The sequence below is a fragment of the Diadema antillarum genome, unplaced genomic scaffold (genome assembly GCF_040938485.1).
Source record: "Diadema antillarum isolate AM-2024a unplaced genomic scaffold, OU_Dant_1.0 seq00001794_RagTag, whole genome shotgun sequence".
Classification (NCBI taxonomy): Eukaryota; Metazoa; Echinodermata; class Echinoidea; order Diadematoida; family Diadematidae; genus Diadema; species Diadema antillarum.
Window position 1 is genome coordinate 763,129 of NW_027272472.1, and position 18,362 is coordinate 781,490.

The window sequence follows — 18,362 nt, forward strand, 5'->3', positions numbered from 1 at the left end:
TTTGAAGGCAGAAACTGTATATGTGTATCTATTCAGATTTCATTGCTTGTATACATGTACACAGAAGACATCTACATACATTTGCATAACTGTAATACTTCTACGATACTATGATCAATAACGAATCACTACTCGAATCCTAAATTGTTCTCCTCTGGGGTCCATACCTTGATGATAATGCTGCCCTCGTCGTATCCCAGGGCAACATTGTTGGATCCCTTCATGTAGGCTACAGTCCAGACTCTCTCCAGGCCGTAGTTCAGGGTCGTCTCCAGTCTGTAGGTGTTGGCATGCCAGATTCTCACCGTGCCTGCAAATATATTTCCAACATTTCATGCTTCCAGTAAAATGGCATTTTGCAATTTAATACATTTTATGTCAAAGTGCTTTGGTAATACTTTTCCTTTAAATGTGCAGCAAATATGCATGATGAGAATATGACTAAGAATAACTTTGCAGCAAACCAGGAACAACATAATATTACATTTCCCTCTCATCCTCCCTTACCTTTCACAGGATGACATAAAGCAAACTTGCGTACATGGATTACATGGATTCTTGACAGTCTACCCACTTCGATTAATATGTTTTAAAAAAAATATGTTTGCCATGTATCAAACAAGCTACTTGATACTTGGATAAATGTATGGTTTGAAAGAGGAGGCCTACAACTGAAACAACGGATGCTGATTGTGAATGAAGTTAGTCTCACCGTCTTCAGACCCAGTCATGATGATTGGCAGCTCTGGGTGGTAGCTCACACAGGAGATATTCTGGGCATGTCCCTCCAGGGTCTGGACACAAGTCTTGTTCTGCAATGTGACAAAAATGTGCGTAAGTAGTACATGGCTTCATCTTCATCATCATGCTACCAGACATAACATACATAAACATTGAGGTCTTTCTAAATGATGCAAATCTTATCTTTTCTTCTTTCTCTGTGCATGACGGAGATTATACATTCTACTCATAAATCAATCATCAATTACAACAAAGTCAGAAAAAAAGGTGTGTTTATCTTGTAAAAACAGAAATGAATATCTTGCCAATTACGGCATCTTGGTAATCTGAAGCCTGGCTACGACATAAAAAAAAGTACACTAACAAAAAAAATATAATGAACAACTGACTCGACAATTCCAAGGAATGTAAAAACTTCAAAATGAGGAATGTTCATGTGCATTCTAATTTTGTGAATTTTGCGAGCCAAGATTTGCAAACTTGTAAACGAAATGTACACAAAAGTTCTTGTCTACAGTAAATGCATTGAATGCCAGTGGTAACTCATGATAATTTCATGCCGTGACAAAGGTCGTCGGCTCCAATATACATGAAAATTTCATGCTGCGAATATATCTTGCTGTAAAGTACTCAAAGTATCGTCACTTATCACACGTTTGCTTGTTTCTGTCTGAAACCTTATTGTCATTTTCATGGTCAATTGTTGTCACAGAAATAAAGATACACACATAAAACAATCAGATCAGATTAAATCAGATTAAAAAGGATATCTATGGACATCTCCTAACCTGGTAATCCCAGATCTTGACGAGTCTGTCATCTGCTCCAGACACCAGATAAGGCTTGTCACCACCACTGTAGTAATCCACACAGTTCACTCCCTTCTCATGTCCCTCTAGGGTGAAGTTTGGTGTGCTGGATCCCAGCTGCCACACCTAAGACAAGATTTTATCATTCACCCAAGACATTTAATTCCACACTTATGAATATCACTGCCTACAATGTAGAAGCTTCTCTGTAACCTTGTAGTTTGTTAATCATGGATACCTCATAGATCCATGTTATTGGTCAACCTGAATATACTTGCTCCTAAAATTCTTTGAAGCTCCCAAATTTCGGGAAATGATTTTAACTCCCCATTAGGTGGTTGGTGAATTCAGCCTAACATTAATGCTTGTCAACACATTTCTTTCCCCTAACATCTACAGACACACACACAAAAAAACAATCACAAAAACACATACATCTCTTTCTTTACATTGAAAGTATCTGTCTCATTCTAACATTTTTGCATCTCTCAATAAATATACAAAAAAAAGAGTGTGAATATCATGACTGAATCACATCAAAACTACATCTTCCATACTGAGATAAAATTTTGCCCTAAAATACAAGTATCTCCAATGTGAGCGTTACGTCTAATAATGATGCACAAACTCTGAAGATTCCTAAGAAGTAATTTTGATTTTGATTTGATTTGATTTGATACTGCACTCCTTTTCTCCACAAGTTAAAAAGTACCAGTAATACTGGGATCTAACAGTGGATATACGTGAAATAGGTAAATGACTGACTTAAATGCACAACATTGTTTTTCATGATAATACAAAACAGAGACGAGGTGTCATTTTATGCATATCAAAACTTTAAAGAGTTCAACCTACCTGCAATTCAAGAGACATATCAAGCAAACTTTTGTGTCATAGAAGTGCAGAAGACAGAAGACCATTTCTCATAAATAATCATAAACATATTTTAGCCCAGCATACCTTGACTGTCCTGTCGAGGGAGGCACTGGCAAAGGTGTTGTTGTCCTTGGGGTTGAAGATGATCTGCATGACGTAATGGGTGTGGCCCTCAAACACCTGAGTGCACTGCCATTTCCTGTCCCAGTCCCACAGCTTGATTAACATGTCGTCTATATCACACAAACACACAAGGGAATACATTTTCCAGCATAAATTTTCAACCTGCTGCACATTTTACATTGATAAACAAGTCATTTCTGTTGCATGGATGGTGTTTCTTGCATATATCTCTTCCTCTTCTTTTTTTAAATATACAACATTTGCCAGTAGGGCAACTTTAAGCATCACATACAGTTTAATTTCTAATCATGCACTCGGTACTTGAATGGGGTTGTTGTGTTTGTTTTTCCATAAGGAAGGAAGTCCCTAGTAAACAAAACTACTGTAAAAGTGGATATTTTTGTGTGATTAATTTTTCGCGCTTGGCCGGGTAAGACGAATTTCGCGTCTTTTTAATTCCGCGGAATCAAGACATCACGCACAGGAACATATGGCGAGCAAAAATATTTGCGTGCTTTTATTTTCGCGCTAGTTTCTGGTTGCGCGAAATGCGCGAAAATTTCAACACCGCGAAAATTTCCACTTTTACAGTACACTGTACTTTTAATATCATGTACATGTCAGACTTGGAATATGATTTCAATAACAAAGTGCAGTTAAACACAACAGGTTACTGACAAACACCCAGGACATCTGGCAGTTGGGACTGGGAATGAAGATGGGAGAGATTCTTCTCTGGGGAGCTCTAGCGGTCTGAAAATAGTACTTTAAGGTATCAGGAATAAACGTCCTTTAACAGGAGGGGACGATGGAGACAGTGGAGGTAGGGAAACTAAAACAAACAAAACTTTCCTGAAATGACATCTAGAAGAAGGGTGAGAAATTGTACCCGGAAGGAATCCCGATTCATGCATACCAAGTATTTTGCAGTACAAAGAGCTGTCTGCTGTCAGACAGGGTAGGATGGTGAAGGACTTACCACTGCTGGTGAGGATGAAGGGCTGGATGGGGTGGACAGCGATGCTCCTGATGTAGTCTGAATGAGCCTCAAATGAGAACACTCTCTCCAGAGTGTTGTAGTTGAATACTTTCACCTGCATATCATCCTGTTATGCATGGGATTGATTTAGAACCAAATTGTTAAAAACCACAACCACAACAAGTAAGTCACAACATTTGTTATCACTGTTAGTCCTAATACATCTCCTCATATAATAAAGATCTAGGTCCAGGGCCCAGTTTTATCAAAAGATAAAATCAATTTTAAATTTCCGTACCACACAGGCTGCCATAGACTTACAGTTGAAATCAACTGTATAATCAATTTCAACTCTTCTTATAACAGGGCCCAGCCATGCTTTATTGTAAACCAGAATAGTTTCCTATAAATTTAAAAGACAAAAAGTTTGTTTTCTCTTGTGAAACATGAAAAGCATCTGACAAAAGTCTGAGTTGATGTTCATAAAGATGTGGAAAAACTCAACAGTGTTCATGTAAAGAAGCAAACGAAGGAAATGAACAAACACTCACCGATCCTGTGATGACCCAGTTCTTCCTGGCCACAAATCTGGCTGCTCGAACAGGAAGATCACAGACCTCAAAGGACTTGATCAGAGTCTGGATATAATGAAATCAAAGATAAAATTTGTGTATAGTTAAGGAAACAGGAATATGCTCTCAATCCATTCTTTCTTTTAATCAAACAATAATAGTAATTGGTATTCAAAGTGTACAAAAATCAAGCATATGAGTATTCCTCAAATCTAATGTAAGACATCCTATAACACAATCACAATAACTTTTTTGCTTCATGCAGACTGAATTTCTGAAGCATCATATTCTTAAAATAATAATAATAATAATAATAATAATAATAATAATAATAATAATAATAATAATAATAATAATAATAATAATAATAATAGCGCGTACTTCTATAGCGCAACAGTCCATCAAAAAGATGCTCATGGCGCTTTTAGTCTTAAGGTTAGGAAAAGAAAGAAAGAAAGAAAGAAGAAAAAGAAGAAAAGGAATTATAATATATGACATTTTCACTTTTTTGTTTCCTACAAAATATTAAACAGATATGTTTTTAGAGATGTTTTAAATGATTATAAATGGTATAAAGATACATGATGTGCATCTATCAATTAATCTCAAAGACATCTATGTTCTTATTCCTGTGACCAATTCCAGTTTTACAAAATTGCTAGAAGGAGAGAGCGAGAGTGAGAAAATTTCTCACCTGAGACTCATGGTTCCATACATGGACGTTGCCATTGTACAAACTGACCAGCATCCATGGTTCACTAGGATGGAGGTCGACACTCTTCACACGGTCTGACCGTGCCGAGAGTTTCCGCTACAGGAGAAGATAGTTCACAACAATCAATAAACAAAAATGGTCTCAGATAAACTGCTGAATTTCAACAAACACTGAAGGATAATTCAATAGTAGAGTCGTATATATTTCACAGTTATTGTCTAGTAATTGTCAATGGATATGAAAAGTATGAATATGTTTATGCTACATTGTACCAATTGTAGTTTCATTTAGGTGTTTTCGAGGTATAAAGGTTTACGTCACCCTGCTGGATCATCTTAATCAAAATGTAAGACATTATCAATCAAAGTAACAAGACAAAGAGGACATTGTTAGTTGAGGATTCCAAAGAAAGGTGACTGAGTGCAATTCAACACTCATACATTGTATGTACATGCACGGGTTCTGCAAAAATAAAAAGTACCGTATGCTTTGGAAAAACTCACCTTTATATCAAGTCTTAGTGGCTGTGAAAAAAAAAAAAAGAATTGAGAGAGAGAGAGAGAGAGAGAGAAAGAGAGAGAGAGAATAGGTTGATCATATTGATTTACAATAGGAAACACTGTTGCAGTTCTGGAGAACTTTATGTCAAGTTTGTGTTGTAATTTTGATTTTTAAATGCTATCATTCTTCTTTTGCAACCCTGAAAATTAGAGTCCTTTCATAAGGTGATATATTGCAAAGGTAGGCAATTTAGACCTTTCTTTCAGAGTAATGAAATTAGAAACTTCTTTATGACTGAAAGGAAACAATATGATAGATTTTCAGTGAATTTCTTTGGACCCCCCCCCCAAAAAAAAAATCAAACATTGATTAGGAGACACTATTCAAACATGCAAAATTATGTGATGTTTGCAAAAGAGTCAGACAAATAAAATATGAACACATGACATGTAAATCCAAAATACAAATACAATAACATTGAATAAGAATTCAAAACTTGTTTTCTTCTTTGAGTTTAGGGTTATTTTTCTTGTATGCATGACACTGATCTAGTATTTCAAGACTGGAGTATGAATCATAGTAAATGCGAGGAGTTTGTTAACGTAAAACTACAAATGTGTCAGTAGTAGATCTGCATGTATCATAACACGTGACAGTATCACAAAGAGTCTGTAAATTGTGTCACTATCGCGCTATCTCTACGACTCTAGCTCCAATACCTGTGTTAGACCCACATGAAATGTCGCATCTTATTACCATGGCATTATGCACTTGTCAATGTAATGACTCACCCCACTACCCCCGGACATGGGTGCGTCATTTCCTCATTTGGTCCGTCAAATTTGTGACCCAGGTGTGCGTCATTTTACCAGCTACAGCTGTATGTCCGTCAAATTTTTGACCGAGAGGTGCGTCATGGTACGTCACTTGGCTATGGAAAATAACACGCATTATTCTGTACCGAGGGGTGCGTCATGGTATGCACTTGGCTATGGAAAACTGCACGCATTTTTGCACGCTACCAGTACCGGATACACGTACGTACCGCGAGTGAATTTACAAAGTCGCTGTACAGTGAGCGCTTTCCCGCGGCAAGTGAAAATCAAAGTCGGGAAGCGTTTTGGAGTAGGCCTAAGAGGGAAAAATGCTTGCCCGAATCTGGCAAGCAAATGATTTAAAAGCCACCCTTTCTCCTCACATTTTCTTTCCAACAAACTCATGAAATCACGCATACTCAATCTCAAGCCAGACGGACTGTTTAGCCAGGGCTCGACACTAACGGTGGCCCGGTGGCCCGGGGCCACCAAAAATGAAAGTCGGGCCACCAAATTAAAAAAAAGGGCAAATTTGGTGGCCCGCCTCGGGCCACCAAAATTTTTTGAAAAGTATGTCAATAAATTTGTAACTTTTTGCGCCGGAAATTAGCAGTTAAATTTGTTTAAAGGATGGATGAAAAGGACTGAATGCGAACCTGAGAGTGAGTGTTGCAAGTTTGTTGAAGTTTATTAATGAGTAGATATGTCCCAACTTCTAATTCTTACTATCATAAAACTTAAATGTTTGACTCATTTAAAAAAAAAAGGACTTTTAATGTTTTTTATTGTTTTTTTCGGGACACCAAATCTTTCTCTCGGGCCACCAAAAATTTGAAATTTAGGATTTTGGTGGCCCCATCGGGCTACCAAACAAAAAAGTTAGTGTCGAGCCATGGTTTAGCGATATAACGATTTCAACCTCACAGTACTAAATAGTAAAATCAAAGATCGTATACGGAATTCCGTATACGATCTTTGGTATACCGTTGCGTGGTGCGTACTGCGCGTACCTGCAGTATAGTAGCAGGCAAGTCGAGTGTTAGTGGTGCGCGACTCGCTCGCTAACGCTGTGCAATTCGCAAGTGAGCAGCGTGCTCGTTATTCCTCATCGAACCAAGGAGGTACTAGTACCTTCTTGATCGAACGTACATCGTCCATGTGTTGCATTCAACCAAGGAGGTACTAGGCAGTATCTCCTTGATTCAACCGGACTAGAAATGGCCGCGCACATACAGCGCATCTGCAGACAAGTCATGGCCAGGTGACTATGGATTGCATGCACATACATTCGGAATATCATAGCAGCAGAGTGATGTACGGTGAATGATGGTACGGTGCTTACAGGGCCAGGGTAAGGGAAACTTGCCGAAACTTTGACAAATTGTGTTTACGAACCGAAAGAAAATGAAATTGCGTGAATAAAGCGTATGCAAAAATCCTTTCAGTATTTACAGGGTGCGTCAAATGTACCGAGGATGTCCGTCAAGAAAGTGACCGAGGTGTTCGTCAAAAACCCCGTGTTGTCCGTCAAAAAAGTGACTGTGGTGTTCGTCAAAAACCCCGTGTGGTCCGTCAAAAAGTGACTGTGGGGGTGCGTCAAAAACCCTGTGTGGTCAGTCAAAAAATGACCATGACGCACCCATGTCCATGTCCGGGGGTAGTGGGGTGCGTCATTACATTGACAAGTGCATTACAACTCACAAGTTCACCATTCAAAGGCATTTGTCAAGTAAGTACATCTCAGTTTACACAATTGTAAATCAAACTAGGGCCTAGAAAAATACAGAATAGAGCCGCACTACTGTTCCTGGTTTATCATGTTTAAATTTTACGGCTAGCGGCTGTAGAATTTGTAATAAATAACCGTTGCGTTGGTTGTCTAAACACATCAGTTCAGGAAACCCACTCACAAGGGGGGCCCCTCCTTATAAGTAACCCGTCCCCCTTATAAGTAACCCCGTCCCCCTTATAAGTAACCCCCGGGGCACCCCTTATAAGGAGTCTCCACGCTTTTTTGCAATGCAACGCGAAAATGAAAGGACTGCGGCAATTCGCTTGATTATGTCCATAAAGCTTCACAAGTTTCCTAGTTACTCACGAAATTTGAGCAAAATCGGTTTGAGGCATCATATCTAAAATCATGGATTTAAATGCGATGTCAAACGACCCATGCGAATGCTGAAATGCGAGCGATTACTGGCGCGAGTGTCGCCAGCCAGGCGCGGCGGCGCGGCAATGCTTGAGTGCAGACGTGGCGACTGAGTACATGTACACAGTCGCCACGTCTGCACTCAAGCATTTGCCGCGCCGCCGCGCCTGGCGACACTCACGCCAGTAATCGCTCGCATTTCAGCATTCGCATGGGTCGTTTGACATCGCATTTAAATCCATGATTTTAGATATGATGCCTCAAACCGATTTTGCTCAAATTTCGTGAGTAACTAGGAAACTTGTGAAGCTTTATGGACATAATCAAGCGAATTGCCGCAGTCCTTTCATTTTCGCGTTGCATTGCAAAAAAGCGTGGAGACTCCTTGTAAGGGGTGCCCCGGGGGTTACTTATAAGGGGGACGGGGTTACTTATAAGGGGGACGGGTTACTTATAAGGAGGGGCCCCCCTTGTGAGTGGGTTTCCCGAACTGACATAGACACTACACATAAAAAAGATCGAATTGACAAATGCACTCTGCACAAATCCTCAAAATAAACCACATAACTCAATTTAATCTGTCTTACAGGGTCTCTTTCTCTGCGATCAACAGAATTATTGAAGCCCACGCCTCAATTACATGTATCGGACTGTGCTGTGTCTATGTTAGCACAGTGAGTGGAGTGCACCGGCAGAGGAACTTCAACATGTTTCTTCGTTCAAGACAGACTGAATCTTAGTGTGATTAATTTCTCTAACATGCACAGTGATTATCAGAATTATACACAACATGTACAAAAACAATGAAAAACTTCATGTGACCGAAATATGTTATGAAAGCAAGAAAATCAGTAACACACTCACCATTTTCGCGTACCGCGGCTTCAGTGGTTTGTCAAACGTGGCAGAAGGAGTTCCACATCATCCTCGCTTACACTCGCTGTGTATTGCATGCCAGCCACACTGCACTGCTGCACAACCAAGCACTGCACTCACTGACCTCTCATCAGTGACTGCACTGAACACGAAACATTAACAGGCAACCCTTGACCTAGGCTTCCGGTTCCGCTTTTCGAGAGTAAACATTCCGCGTCCCTAGTTTCGAACAGGTAAAGGAAAGGTAAGTCTTAAAATGACAGTTTATAGTTATTTCACGGGGTACCAAATGAATGAAATGATATAAAAATTGTCGACCTTGCGAAAAGTGGTAACGATGTGTGAATTTTCGTGGCAGATGATAGTTGTTCTAGGCTTCTTCTAGCAGCATGCCGCGGCGGGAAGTGATTGCAGAGATGCAGAGAGGTTTGGAATCCACAGACTGTACGGGACGGGGCCGGGGTGCAAGGTGCGGCCGGGGCTGGGGTATACCGGGGGGGGGGGGGGGGGGGGGGGGGGGGGGTGTTTCACAAAATCCCCAAACCCTGCGTAAATCCCTAAGTCCTGCGTAAATTTACGCAGGACTTTGAATCCTGTTTCACAAAGCTTAAGTCATGCGTAAATCCCACCAAGTCCTGCGTAACTCTACGCATGGCCCGAAGCCATGCGTAGAGTCAGACTTAAATTCCAAAATGGGAATTTCAAAAGCATAATCAACTCCTAATATTCATTAATTTCTTCCACTTTATCTTATCCGGAGTGAGATGGCAGTATTTTTAACAAACTAGAGAATCACTAGTTTCGTAGATGGTCTACTCCTACACTATTCACTGAACAATGGTCCAAATTAAAAATAGTCATAAAAATAGATCCCTACCTACAAATGTACTGATATAGAATTCTAGTTTGAACTGTTAAGTTAAACCAAAATTTTAGCTCATAAAGAGCTATGTAATCTACATGTATCTGGACTTTGGAAATCAATTATATTTCTACCAATCCTTTCTTGCCTGTGTTATCTTCTTAGCTGCTTACCCATGAATATTAATGCATGCCTATCCATTATAAATATATCATGCATTCACAACAAATTAGAAAAACCTAACAAATTAGTTAGACCTATACTTGTTACAATTGTAGAAATATTATACCTCTTGTGTACAGGACGGGGCTGTGTCTATCTTAGTATCTACACTAACTGGTTAGACCGATAAATTTGTCTCTTGTTCGGTAGCCTAATTGTATCTGTACAGTCTGTAATACGGTCGACTGCATTTGCGACCGTATAAATACAGTTAACAAGAGGCTACCCGACAAGAGGCAGATTTATTGGTCTACCTCTACACATGACTGCCAATGAAATTAGCCAAGTTTCCATTTCTACGGTACGAGTTACATCTTAATGAATGTTTTTTTTTTTTTTTTTCCTGGAAGCAAAAAAAAAAAAAAAAGACATAACAACCCCCCCCCCCCCCAGCATTTTGTGTCAGTTAGAGGAAACGGTTAGCCAATAGACAGTCACCTCTGCCTCGCATCAAAGGCTACAGTAACGTATACACGGAAAACGTTTGAGAGGTCTAGTAGTTTCTATGCCTAATCTTGATTGATGCAGTTCTGAAACACATTCCAAAATCCAAAAATGCATAAATTCATCAATTACTTCCCAATTCAACTCAGGGCCCAGCAATTGGACTTTAAAATTCGACCAATTGATAGCCATTAGCCATGATTTATTATGGTTCTAACTAACCCTATACATGCAGTCTAGGGCAATCATGCACTTTGTTTTCTTCAAAATCATGAAGATGTGGCACTGTGCCCCTATCTTGATTAATAACACAGTGCACAGACTCTACACTAACTTAACTGTTAGGCATAGCCAGCCTCATAGTCATACTAATACTAGAACTGTTAAGAGTTTATATGTAGACATAACTATACACAGCCCAGTTATTCGCACAGCGTATTAACAGCGTCTGGTCGGGCTAATGTAGACATTGTCTAATGACATGATATTAGTAATGAGCAGACTCTACAAATTACAATACAAGTACCGGTACAACACACACAGAGTTCATAATATTCAGTCCCTTCCTAACCATGCTAACCTTCGATGAATCATCTCTTGCTCAAATTACATAATTTCAAGGACCTACCTACGAATGACTAACAGATTAAGCTACACTCACTTCTGTAGTTACGACCAACCCTACAAATGTAGCTAGTTGGAAAAGAAAACTTCTCTTCGTGTGCAACAAGAGGCTAGCCAGAGTCCTCTTCTACCAAGGTCCACAGTTACCAATTGTGCAATGTGAATGGCTTACGCTGTACAGAATGCAGAGATCATATCAGTGCCAGCTAGCTGCTGCGAGCTGCGCGAGCAACCCCATTCATCCTAACTTTCACACAGCCCAATATAAACATGTGGGACTGGATTAAAGAGGCCTCATGCACAAAACATCTCTTATATCAAAATAATCATCAAACGAGCGGCTATTTATGTACAAAAGAGAAATGATATGAGTCAGTAAATGAGCACTATGAATAACGAATGATACAGTAATGTCATATGAATCGTAGTTGCAGAAAATCAAAGCAATTTCCCTTCCAGAAATTACTCAAAAATCATCAGCAGACAACAAATGGCTAATTTGCATATTTTTGGCTCGTACATTATTATTCAAATCGAATAAGTCAGTCTTAGCCTAAGATTGACTTTGTAAAACAGACTTAAAAAGTCGCACTTAGACTAAGATTGACTAGCGCTAAGTCTGACTTACTAAGTGCGACCTTTGTGAAACAGGCCCCGGGTACGGGTTATCAACGAGTTGGGTTGGGTGGGTAGAGCAAGCGACACCTCTCTCCCCCAGGCCTTGTGGCAGAGCCAGAGGCCAGAGCCCTTCTCTTTTGGGGGTAGAGTGTCCCGAGCTCGTCGATCCCTGCTGAGTGAAGACTGCACTGAACTTTTAACTGTGACCAGCAGCTCCAACTTACGCGTGTAGGGCTGCTGTATGCTGGTCGCAGTTACACTGAACTGTACTGGTCTGTAGCTGTAACGTAGGTAGACGTTACTGCATGTGTCTACTCCTCAACTTCTCAAGTAGGGCTACCGTTACTTTAGGTTCCAATCCACTGCTGTGGTGCTGTGGAAGAATGAGTATGGACTACTAAGTGGGTACCACCTATATTGGCAGGGTAGACCTTTGGCTTTGACATCGGCACCCTGCGTATATCATACGCCATTCACTGTTTGCCTATAGAACGAAAAGGTACGCGTGGGATTAAGTGCCATTAGCTATGAAAACAATAGATACAAAGAAACGAAAATCAAACTCATAAGCAAACTAACAAACCAAACTAAACACATTTCAATTACACATCCGCTAGCCGCTCAGCAACGATGCATGACTGTGAAATTCACATGTATAATTGTATGGAGGGAGAGGTACCGATTGTGAGGTAGACTCTAGATAGATCTACCCTTTTACAAGCCGCGCGAAGAAAATGCATTGCATGCACTAAAATTGAGTTATTTTACAACAGATTCAGAATCAACACAACAGGACGGTCACAAGATTTGAAACTGCAGTAGGGCATATTTGACTGTGAGGAAAAACTTAGGCGAATTTGTTTTATATTTTTGGAATAAACGAGCTGCAGATCCTTAGGGTGCCAATAAGTGGTACCCTCAATCATACTTTTATTGCCTTTAATACTGATTCATTTGAATGCTTAGTCTTACATTTGAATCTTCCTCCTACACAGCTTCAACACATAACTTGTAATTAAGATGACATGGACTGTCACAGTACTGTTGATGCAGGCAATGTTTGAATTGCTTTGATGTTCATTTTATCATTTTAATTTTTTGCTCACCGAGACTACTCTGATTATGTAAGACAGATGATTACAAACAAATGAGTGATGTTTACACCATGACATCTTCATGCTCACTATTGATATCTGAAAAATCGCTATTTGTTTCTGATTATGAGAAAGCATTTTCAGTTGAGAGCATGGACTTTAGACCTAACCCCCCAACAAAACAAAAAAAAAAAGAAAAAGAAAAGGAAAAAAAAAAAAAAAGGAGAGACCCAATTACATCCTGTGATTTTTCTTTGTATTGGAATTCCAGATTATCTCAGCCAACTCCAGTCACCATGGCAATAACAAATCTGATACCAGCGCGATTTCTGTGCCTGATAGCTCACCTGGTAATATTGATCACCCTCATCTGGTCTAGGGTAAGTATTAAGAAGAAAACCACCCCTCCCCCAAACAAACAAAAAAATCTAGACAAACATAAACAGATGCAGGTATGAGAAGCAATAGCGCAAACAACTCTGATGTTTACAAATGAAGTAACTGTTCGTAATGTGTCAAGTGAATGAAGTTCATAAACTGAGATAGTGAAGATTGTGGCAGACAGTTCAGATAATGACATGAATGAAAGCACATTTTGCAGGTTCTCTCAATATTCTTTAAATTTCACATGTTATCAAAATAGTGGTTCCACTTTTAATTTTCCATGTGAAGACAGTGGATAATCTCTGTCTCACATTCACAGTGTATTTTGTTTTGGTCAGGTGTTAGTATTGATAGGAGGAATTTCAAGATTGCTCTGAAAGGGGGGAGAAGTATGAGCAATCATTTGAATGCAGCAATGGTATGCTATTTGATTAACACTGACTTTTCAATAATATAAAGTTCAGGAAAATCATCAACTTTTCAGTCAATTTGTCTACCCTGTTGCTGAAGACTTTCATGGCTAAAAAAAAGATGTGCAATGTAGTGAGGAATGATGAGACTATTTTTTATCTTCCACAGAATTCCAACATTAGAATGAGTTACAGTGATTAAATCGCACCAGGAGAAGTACTCATGGAAAGACAATTGTTTGAATGGATGATCATATTCTATTATAGTACAGTTGAACCTCTCTTATCCGGCCTCCCTTTATCCGGATCTCTCTATTATATGGACGCAATCTCGCCATGATTTTTTTGATAATTACGGGAGGAAAGGGGGATTCCCAACTCCTTGAGAACTCCTACACAAACACACATGAATTACATATTACTTTCAACATGATTAACATACATTACATCAAATTTCCTTCCAAATTGCTTACCTTCAGACGTTTTAACATCCTCAAACATCTCCAAATGTAACAATGAAAAGGTTGCAGTATACACGTTACTATACTTGTAGATGTGGTACTACAATGGGCTACATCAGTACATGTGTATGTATATGTACATGTATAAAGTATTGAGTCTCCCGTATCCGGCCAAATCCCTTATCCGGATGAGCCCCGGTCCCGACTTGTCCGGATACGAGAGGTTCAACTGTATTGTAAATGTAATTACAGTAATACATTTTCCCTCATAGGATGCCAATGTGAGAGCCTGCTTACCAGAAGTGTACACAGCAGAGCAGTACAACTCTGTCGACACAGCGTAAGTCCACCAGTAGAGTTTATGACAGACTAGGAAATACCATCAATGATCAGTGGTTCATGAAAGTTATCAGTTTGGGCAGCAAAATGCTTTTTAACCTTTTATGGAATGCCTTTACCAACATCCTTTGTGGACTGCAGTGTGGAAATTATTCCTGTAGCCACTTGTTTGACATCAGTGCCCCCCCCCCAAAAAAAAAAAACCCAACAACAACAACAAACAAACCCAGTAATAATAATTATAATAAGAAATAAAATGAACAGTCTCTGGTCACAGCCTCTTAAACCTAAAGGCCCGAATTCACGAAGGTGGTCTAAATTTAAACCATGGTTTATGTATATTTCTTCTGCATATTTATGATTGACAGATTGCGTACGCTAACAGCCATCCAGTAAAAAAACGTGCATTGATGCGCGCAAGTATTGGTGCGCCTATTTAACGCTTATTTTAGACCATGGTTTAAATTTAAACCACCTTCGTGAATTCGGGCCATTGTGGCTGAAGGCAGCACGATTGTATACAAAAACAATGGGATTTGGGGGTGTTGGTGTTCAGAGGGTTAGCTCAATTTATGTCATAGCCTGTCATAGATCTCATGAAGGCAAATGTACTTTGAATCACCTCTTTGTAAAAGATTCTACTGACTCTGTAAAATGACATCAGCACATGGCAGAAATGTTGCTATATAGTGTGTATCCATTCAGATTTGACATCAAAATGGCCCATGGTTTGTTAGTTTATTTTTCCAACATTTGATCTGTTAGTCTTCAATCACAATCATAGTATGTTTTCTCATCAAAATGTCATTTTAAGCATATCAAATTGTTTCTCTGTGAGATCCCCACAATGCTTTGCACATAAGAGTGGTAACCTTTTTTATGTTTGGTCAATTTTTTTACTACTTTGTCCAATTTTCGTCTCTTTCAGGTTAATAATTGGTCTTGCTCTCAGCATAGTATTCCTGTCCATTGAACTTATCGGCTTCATGGCAGGGATCTCAATGTTCATACACCCGGTTGGATTGCTTTGTATCCTTTTCATGGAGACATAAATCCACACACATGACTGTTTCAAGTTTATTTGGAAACATATCTGTTTTGTTAACATTGGCTGTCTTTTCCTCGAAGATCACTGTAAAGCAGAAGATTAATTATTGAAATTTGTCTGCAAATGCTAGTTATTTTAGCCTATTTGGCTTTCTATTGAATTATCTACAAAGTAAAGAAGTAGCAAAAAAAAAAAATGCTGAAAACTGCTTATCCAATAGTGGCGAGCCAATGGAGCAAAATGAAGTCAAAAGGGGCCTGAGCTTTTAATTCTAGCAGAATCTTCGTCAGAGGTTTGCCTCTGACAGAATCGAAAGCTTAGGCCCCTTTTGACTCCAAGTAGAGAAGTAACAGACAATATGCCTTTGATTGTGAGAATGCATCACTATTTTGTAATTTTATTTCAGTACCAGTAACCTCAATCACATTTCTTTATATTTTTAGTTGTATTTGTTGTAATTGGGATAAATATCTCTCATTTATGGAATTTGGTATCATTTGACCGATCATCGCTGGTAAAAAGAAGTTTACATGCAACCTATAAAGATCACAAAGTTTGGAGAGATTTCACACTTTAGCCCATTGAGAATGGACTGATTTTGCCAAGACACGCATTTCCCGTAAACACCTGCCGGGTATTATGTACTGGGGACTTGTCCTCAACGGGTTAAACTTGCATTCCAGTTTATCTGCTCTGACCTTGACTCATTTCATATCGCCATAGCAACTGCTTGTCATTCGAGTGCAGCCATTGCTCTTTCATTCTACCTGTTTGAGGAATGGCCCTGCTATATCTTCTGGTACATCTTTGGATTTTGCAGGTAAGGATCGGCTGCAGTCAGGGCAAAATGAGATGATAACTTTTGATAGGATATAACAAAAAGGATTTTGATGATGTTGGTGGTAATTATTCATTCATGTCTGTTGTAATATCAACATAACAATCTTTTAACTTAGAAGATTAGATATCAGTTCAAGAAATTAATCCTATACGATGATGAGAATAGAAGCAAAGCAGTATTCAAGAAACATGTATATGTATGCAATTAGTGCTTTGCAGTCATAGATTTAATAGAAAACAGCCTGGCTAGAGGAATCATGGTTTGTTTATACAAGGGATTTTTTTTTTGGAAAACCTCTTTTAGACATGTATGACTATCAAAGTACTATAAAGTGTACATTTTTGGGTTGTGGAAATTTTCACGCATTTCATTTGACACAAAACTAGCACAAAAATAAAAGTGTGTGAATATTTTTGCTTGTATTACATAACAATGATTTACATTGTACATCTTTGATTCTGCAGAAATTTCTATGACCTGACTGACAATGAAAAATTATTCATGAAAAAGTTCCATGTTTGCAATTCATTATACTTCAGCAGAGGAGATAATGTTTCTCTGCATTAGTCCATTTGTGTCTTACAATATTTGTTTCATCTGCTGTTATGATAGCCACCTGACTGTAGTTTACAGTACAAACGTGTACACCACTCACCTCCTAGATTAACATTATATGGTGATCAAAAGGAAATTCAGGAGAAACCAAACAAAACAAAACAACAGTAATGACTAATTAAGGTGAAATTTCATTTGTACACAACCTAAGAAAACTATTTACCTTGCGTGAGCTTTCGCCTACTGTCTGTAGGCTTCATCAGACTGGCGTTGATTCGCCGTAGATGGGGTGTAGGCAGTCTTACAGTCCGAGGAATGGGAATGTACGCTGAAGATAATTTGTATTGCCCCTCGTCACGATTCATCATATGTTCCTGCCCCCGTTGTATGTGGATAGCCTCTCTTATCCAACGTGTGAATTTGTTGCTGTCACAGGACACAATCTTGCTCTTTTTCCAGTCAATGATGTGGTTTTCCTGCGCCACGTGATCACTTATGGCTGACTTTTTAGGAGTAAGATCTGCCTCCTTCTTTTTAGCCCTTGTGAAATATGTCTTCCCCAGTGACTCTGCCTCTTTTTGGTGTTCTGACTTCCTGACTCCGAATATCCTGCCCGTCTCCCCTATGTAGAAAAAGAGCAAGATTGTGTCCAAAGACAGCAACAAATTCACACGTTGGATAAGAGAAGCGATACACATACAACGGGGGCAGGAACACATGATGAATCGAGACAAGGGGCAATACAAATTATCTTCAGCATACATTCCCATTCTCTCGGACTGTAAAACAGTAATGACTACAACAAAACATGCATACCGGTATATGTTTCCCAACATCTCATGAAAAGTGAAATTACTGCTTGATTCTGAAAGATTATTTTGTTTATTTCTTTACTGTTTGTGAAAAATGTGGTTTCTGTTACCCACAGTGCTTTTCCAGTCCTGGTAGAGGTTGGGGTTTTAATTGCTGTCCTCGGCCTCAAGAAAGTGAGGTGAGGTCGCCATCTGATTGCACCGTCCCTCCATCAGACGTTACCAGACCACACCAATGCCTTGATGAAGGTCAGTAGTGGACAGAGGAAATGGACGGTACTAATCCAGACCGATACAGTCCCAACACTTGAGAGTGAGGGGTGGATCTAGATGGAGTGCCATTTAATGACTGAATGAGACCTAGGAGTTGTGGTATCATCTGTGACGTCTGATGTGGTCTGAGTTGGTTTGCTTATGATACTCTAATTGGTGGAGCTTGCAGGGGAAATTTAGGCAAGCATGAGGCATTGGATGTTGGCCTTGTCACCCAAC

The 18,362-nt window shown here is 39.3% G+C and overlaps 2 protein-coding genes across 2 annotated transcripts in view; one reads left to right on the top strand and one right to left on the bottom strand.

The window, feature by feature from the left end:
- The window catches only part of LOC139712356 (coatomer subunit beta'-like), a 28,477-nt gene extending 19,255 nt beyond the window's left edge, over positions 1–9,222 (bottom strand). The window contains exons 1-9 of the mRNA XM_071624186.1: positions 9,145–9,222; positions 5,319–5,339; positions 4,795–4,911; positions 4,080–4,166; positions 3,529–3,655; positions 2,511–2,659; positions 1,530–1,676; positions 713–812; positions 168–310 (exon numbers count right to left, since the gene is read on the bottom strand). Of these exons, the coding sequence (XP_071480287.1) occupies positions 168–310; positions 713–812; positions 1,530–1,676; positions 2,511–2,659; positions 3,529–3,655; positions 4,080–4,166; positions 4,795–4,911; positions 5,319–5,339; positions 9,145–9,147 (894 nt within the window). The 5' untranslated portion in view covers positions 9,148–9,222. The remainder of the gene's footprint in view (positions 1–167; positions 311–712; positions 813–1,529; positions 1,677–2,510; positions 2,660–3,528; positions 3,656–4,079; positions 4,167–4,794; positions 4,912–5,318; positions 5,340–9,144) is intronic.
- Positions 9,223–9,370: 148 nt separating this feature from the next.
- On the top strand, positions 9,371–18,053 carry LOC139712353 (transmembrane protein 107-like). The gene is made up of 6 exons (XM_071624183.1): positions 9,371–9,400; positions 13,292–13,400; positions 14,548–14,615; positions 15,543–15,643; positions 16,386–16,482; positions 17,987–18,053. The coding sequence occupies exons 2-6, from the start codon at positions 13,317–13,319 to the stop codon at positions 18,051–18,053; spliced, it is 417 nt and encodes a 138-aa protein (XP_071480284.1). The 5' UTR covers positions 9,371–9,400; positions 13,292–13,316.
- The last annotated feature ends 309 nt before the right edge of the window (positions 18,054–18,362 follow it).